This window comes from Tupaia chinensis, unplaced genomic scaffold, assembly GCF_000334495.1.
Source record: "Tupaia chinensis unplaced genomic scaffold, TupChi_1.0 Scaffold140176_1, whole genome shotgun sequence".
Taxonomy (NCBI): domain Eukaryota; kingdom Metazoa; phylum Chordata; class Mammalia; order Scandentia; family Tupaiidae; genus Tupaia; species Tupaia belangeri.
In genome coordinates, this window is record NW_006200055.1 from 121,110 (window position 1) to 127,923 (window position 6,814).

At 38.3% G+C, this 6,814-nt stretch overlaps 1 protein-coding gene across 1 annotated transcript; it reads right to left on the reverse strand.

Moving 5' to 3' along the window:
* Positions 1-879: 879 nt before the first annotated feature.
* Positions 880-1,827, reverse strand: LOC102475868 (olfactory receptor 51I2). The gene has a single exon (XM_006162537.1). The coding sequence runs from the start codon at positions 1,825-1,827 to the stop codon at positions 880-882; it is 948 nt and encodes a 315-aa protein (XP_006162599.1).
* Between the last annotated feature and the right edge of the window lie 4,987 nt (positions 1,828-6,814).

Below are 6,814 nucleotides of genomic sequence, written 5' to 3' on the forward strand. Positions count from 1 at the left end.
TATTCAGTAATTTCTTCATTTATTATTTTTCCTCTTATTGACTCATTGTTTCTTCATTTTTTTAACCTATTGTTTCATCATTAATCTAACAACATCGGATGTTTCCTGAATGGAAGGTCAATGGAAAGTCTAGTGTGGACAGACAGAGTAGAGTCAGTTGACACTGCTTCTTTTGTGAGCTTAAATTCCATTAGGAAAAGCAGATGGAAATGAAAGAATGAGAGAAGGGTTCCATGAGAGATGCAAGCACTAGCTTGCTGATTCAATGGAGGTTGGCAGAGCCAAGAACAACATAACTCAGTCTCTCAATGTTGGAAAAAAAAATCCCAGGAGTCCTGTAAATTCTTATTACTTTAATAACACAGCTTTTAAACTCCACAACTTTACAATTTTTCAAACACCATGATGGCAAAGTTCTTGACTCTTGGCAGTATCAGAAATCAAACACCCACAGTAAACTTGCACATTGATAACAGTATATACCCAGCCCATAATTATTACTCCTGTCTGTGTCTCTGTTTTACAGAGTCATGCAGGCCCCAAAGCAGAAGTTTCAGCATGTTACCAAATGTCCTGAAGTTACTTCTATGCTCTACCAGAGAATAATCCTACTCTTTAAAGATGATCAACATTCTCTCTTCTTAAAAGAAAGAGAGATAATTTTTCTACTTCTAGAGGACATTGACATAGTTAATTTTTATTTAAGACTCAAGATGGTCCTGGCAGATGCTGGCCAATATTCTATATTAAACGAGTGATCATTGATTCACAAATTTGAAGTGTGGCACAAATATACCTGATTGATCCATTCCTACTTTGGTGTCTGGATGGTTGAACTCCAACACTAAAAGATCTAGTACTTCTAGATCTACTAAAGAGTCAGAACTTGACCCTGAAGAGCATCTTAAGTAGCCTACGTCGTATCTCCTTGGTCTTAATGGAATAAATAATAGGATTTAACATGGGAGGCACAAAAAGGTAAAGAATAGACATGAAGATATGAACAGCATGGGGCAGGCCAGCACCAAAGCGATGTACAATAGACACACTAACCATTGGTACATAGAAGATAAGCACAGCTAAGATGTGGGACACACATGTGTTGAGGGTCTTGAGGCGCTTTTCTCGAGAGGCGATAGCTAGCACTGATCGCAGAATGAGTACATAAGAGACAAGGATGAGTGTAGAATCCAGGCCAAAAGTAAATAACACAATGGACAATCCATAGTGACTATTAAGGGAGACATCAGTACACGCCAATTTAATCATATCCACATGAAGGCAGTAGGCATGGGAGAGAAGGTTTTTAGGGTGGCAGAAGGGCAGTCTGTGCAACAGCAGCGGGAAGACCAAGATGAGAGCAAAGCTGCGGAGGAGAGTGCTCAGGCCTATGATCACAATACGGGTATTGGTGAGTACTGCAGCATAGCGCAATGGGTTACAGATGGCTACATAGCGATCAAAGCTCATAGCCAAAAGGATGCCAGACTCTGTCCATGAAAAGAGGTGGATGAAGAACATTTGGGTCAAGCAGGAATTAAAGGTGATCACTCGAGCATGGAAGCAGAGAGCAGCCAACACAGTGGGCAATGTGGAGAAAGACACACCCAAGTCATTGACTGAGAGTAGGGACAAGAAGTAGTACATGGGCTGGTGCAAGCTCTGCTCCTCCTTGACAATGAGGAGAATCAAGGTGTTGCCCACAATGGAGATGGCATAAAGTAGAAGGAGAGGCAGGGAGAGCCAGGGCTCCATGTCTTCCATTCCTGGGAAGCCCGTCAGAATAAAGCTGGGAATATCTGAGGCATTGATCCTGAAGTTGCCCATGAGAGGCCAGGTTATATGTCATCAGTCAGCTTGAGTTTTCTTGGAGAAATTATACCATGTGCCTAAGACCATTACTATTCCTAAGAAGGAACAGCTATGTTTATAAACAGTGATTACACATAGATTTTATTCCTAAAATTTGTTAGCAGAATACCCAAGAGACTGTGAAATGCTGGCTGTTGAGAGAAAGGTTTCTTTCATAGACTTCTTTCAGAAGAAAAGTAGATTATCACTTTTTCAGGAGACTTGACCAGCTCCTTCAGTCTTTGGTAGCCCCTGGATGCCACTATCATAGATGATCTACAAGAAGTGAGCACTGTCCTCACCCAATCTGACAGAACCAAGTGTCTAAGAAAAGGAAGAGTTACCTGAGGTTTTCTGGTGAGAAAATTTCATAGCTAAAACTCAAACTCTGTAATCCAAATTTCATTCCAGGTACTTATGAGGTTCAGGTCCTCATATTTAACAGGTCCTTGTAGAAAGTCTAGAAAATCAATAGCGCCTAAGAGGCATCATAGTGAACTAATTAAGGGTTTGAATCCCAGTGCTGCTGCTTAATCATTGTGAAATTCATCAGCTTTCTTATTAAAAGTAAGATGAAGCTAAAGAGAATTGCTCTATGGATCTACACACATGAGTATGTCCTGGAAAGTGGGGACATTTGGACTTGGGACAATTTCTAACTATTAGTTAGCACTATGTATATATTGTTGTTATTGTTATGACTTAAAAATATGTTTACATGGCAGATCAATTCCATATTGCACTTTCTTTAACAAAAGTCATGACACATGTTTATATAAAACATAATATACAATGTTTAAACCAAACATTATTATATAATAGATTATGGTACAAACAAAAGCAAAATGAAAAGAAGTAAAAAAGTAAGAGAGAAAAAAATTAACATTGAAAACATTCTACCCATTACCTCTTTTTCCTTTGAATTGCTAAAGAATAGTAATCTTTTATTTCCATAACAGACCGAGGTCATCCTTCTCACAGAATGTCAAGCTTCCACAAAAATTGAAAATGTCTGCCTTATATCGGCCTAAATGAGGTTATAAAAAGAGGTGATGAAGAAGTTACACAATACATCTTACAACTTTCCCTTCATTCTCTCGCACTGTGGAATTTCAAAAACAAATGTTTGGTAAAGGTATTTTTTTTCCCCCTTTGGAGAGATTTTTGCTATAGGGCGCATGCGCTCGCCAGACAGACAGAGAGAGACAGAGAGATAGAATGTGAAAAATCACCCCCCAGGGGGGATGGCCACACCGCAATCCCTTCTCCTCCATTCTCCTCTCAGGATCCTGGACACGCATGCACACACACCCGGCATAAATTTTAAGCCACCAGGTCCGGGACGTGAACCGCGGTCAACTACTTGGGAGTCCAGCGACATAGCCATTACGCTAACTGCTGGTCCCAGTAAAGGTATTTCATATTTCTGTGGCTGTCCAATACCCCTTGCATACCCAGTAAATAACTGACTTCACTTTTGTAACTTAGGTATTTGATCCCTTTTTCCTCTAGTGAGCAATTCCTAACACTTGAATGTAAATATCCACCGAGTTATTTATAACATCACTGTCATATTTATTATTTTTATGACCCTTAAGAGATAATTTTTTTTCTGGCATAAATTAATGAATAATCTGATTAGACACAAGGAAGACATTCCCACCAGAAGGATAAGGGTCTTGGACAAAGTTCCAGAGACCTACAGTTGAGGGATATATTTTCTGAGCAACAGCAATGAATTTAAATAGGTAGAGAGGATGAACCATATGAACCCTGGAAATAGACACAATTTAATAAATAAGTTCCTTTTGTACCACACAAAGAAATAGGGATTGAAGAGTTTAGAAGAATGGTCTTAAGGATATTAGGTCACTCACCTGAATAACCCATCCATGAATTTCATTTCATAATGTCACATGTTTCATTATAAGGAAAACTGAAACTATTTTAATTAAAAACCTACTGCTGCAGAACAAAGTCAGTGTTAGTACCTCTCTCTTGTCCTAACTGGAGATGATGGCATTCTGCTGAGTGGTCTCTGCTGATGCTGGCATCCTCTCTGTTCCTTAATTATTTTAATACATCTTCATGCCAAACACAGAGTGGGTGCGGGGATAAAGAGTGAAGTGATAAAAGAATCAGGGAAAACAAGATAGAAAGGCAAGTGAAAGGGTAGAGAGTAAAGTAGAGACAGAGGGAAGGGGATAAAAAAAAAATATGTGGATGAATATGAAGATGGGAAGGGAGGTAAAGGAAGGGCAATGCAGGGCCAGAGGAGAAACTTTGGGGAGACAAGCTGGAACAGTGAAGGTGGAGAGGAGGAGAGAGGAGATGAATGTGACTGAGAACAGCAATAAAGTAAAGCCCCAGCCTGTCCTAGGTATCCAGGGAGAATGGGCTGTGCTTTCCACAGACCAGGCCAAAGCTTTAGAGGACCTCCCCACCCAACACCACATTTCATAAGAGCTGCCTCTCAATCTCTGAGCAGCAAAGGGCCTATAGCAAGCTATAATATCCTCCAGCCAACCCCTATTGGGAATAGACTTCTTACAATAGGATCCCAGTGTACATCTTTTGCTATCTATTCCCATAGGTGGCTTGGACTGCTATACAGAGAACAAAGCAACAGTCCCTCACCTCCAGGTTAAGCAAGCCTTACCTGTTCCTGCATCATATCCTCATGGTCCCTTAAGGAATGAGTCCTAAGGACCTTTCTGTAACTGAAAACTAGGAGTACTAAGGGGCCTAGTGCAGGTAAATGGTAAACCATTATAATACATTCTTCTCTCCTGCTCCACAGTTTGATTTTCCCAGACCTAGTTCTCACTCCACATATTTTTCTCAGAGAACTTTCAGAAGCCAGAATGTAGACTTGGCTAAAACTACTGATGACAGAGATGTAATAGTCATCAATGGTATTCCATGTTTTCAGTGTTCCCTGAACTCCATCAAGAATCTTATAGGTACTGTCGTTTGTAGTCCGAATAACCAAATGGAGAGGGAAGGAGTCTCCTTCTGTTTCACAGAAGAGAAAGCTGATTGCTCAGGAGGTCTAGCAATGGTTAAATTTATAATACCGAGTGGTAGAGTTGCATTTGAACACAGAGGATTCATTTATTCATTTAACATTTTCAGAATGCATAATAAAAATTTTGATTCAGCAAAAACCCTGGAATATGCCTCATCTATGTTTTAAATTTTTTAGATAAATTGTGACTATTTATGTCGACACATTATATATTGTTTTATTTATAAGTTTATAAAATATTTTCACTAATTATTTTTTATTTGATACAATCTGTTGCCTGGGATAAAGAATATTGGATCAAGATTGTTCTTCATGTAAGTTAAAAGATCAATTATTGTGGAGTCAGCAGGTAGTATAGTGATTAAGATACTGGACTCCCATGTGATTGACTGTGGTTCAAGTCCCACACTCAGCAGCTTGACATTCAGGCTGGTCACGTGTGCGTGTGTGCCCAAATTCCCAAAGGGAGATTGGAGAAGGGACTGTAGTGTAGCCATTCCCTCTGGGAGATTTCTTGCTTTCTGTCTCTCCAGTAGAGAAAAAATCTTTCCCAAAAAAAGTGATTGTCAATTTTGTATACTTCAATCTAAATATGATACCCATTTTAGGAGCAAGTGAACCTAGGAACAAAATTAGGATACCCATTTTAGAGATGAGTGAATCTAGGAACAAAATTCTAATACCCATTTTAGAGATAAGTAAAGCTAAAACAAAAAGTCTTTATGACTAGTGTATAGCCACTGGATTCACTTTTAAAATGAAAAGACCATAATTCACATGCCCAAAGTCTTTTCTGTTATATTCTCAACAGAAAATAAATAAATAAATAAACTGAAAATAAATTTCCATGATCAGGCTTTGACTACATGACAAGTATTTTTTTATGTAAATTTTTTCTTTTTTTTAGTTTTTCTCTCTATGCTTAAAGATCTGGTAGACCTAGGTGTAGAAGTCAACCAGGAAATCTCCTTGACTTCCTGAAGTAACAGTTTTTTCCTTTCTCATAGGTCAGACTGTTCAGAGACAATGGCAGATCCTCACTCAGAGGGTTATGTTTGGGGAAAATGAAGGTTTCCAAACTGGTTTCATTTATAAATAGATAGATAGATAGATAGAGATAGAGAGAGATTTTTGCTATAGGGTATGTGCACTTGCCAGAGAGACAGAAAGAGACAAAGAGACAAAAAGCAAAAAATCACCCCCCAGGGGAGATGGCTATGCCACAATTCCTTCTCCTCCATCCTCTCCTCAGAAACTTGGGAATGCACGTACACACGTCCGGTGTTAGTTTTAAACCACCAGGTCCAGGACTTGAATTGCGGTCAATGACATGGGAATCTAGAGATACAACCATTATGCCATTTGCTGGTCCCAGTAAACTTATTTAATTCATGAATTGTTTTGTTTAAAAATATAATTTTGATTCTAGAATTCATTGATTGTCAAATGTTTAAATGCCTATTCTTCCTTCAAGAATTTCTGTTACTCTATGGAGAGCTGTAATAAAAAGAAGGTATCGATATTGCAGCAAACTTCTAAATAATTGTAGTCTGCCAGTTTTATTTCAAATAATTTTTTCCTTCTAAATTATGAAAAGTATTTTTTTTACATACAAAAATTTCAGGTTTATATTTATTAAAAACAAAATAATTAATGCAAGTTCTGTTGAAATAACCATAAATACACCAAGATAAATATTTGGAATTATGGAAGCAGAAACAGTAAACAGTTTCAAATTTCTTAACATTTAAATGACTTAAAAAGCTTACTTTTTTAAAAAAGTCTTTTTTGTTAAAAAATAAATTTACCTTAGTCAATGTATTTTTTCACTTTTTTAAAAAGACACATACCTAGGGAACCAGCAGTTAGCGTAATGGCTATGTCGCTGGACTCCCACGTAGTCGACCACGGTTCGTGGCCCGGACCCCGCGGGCT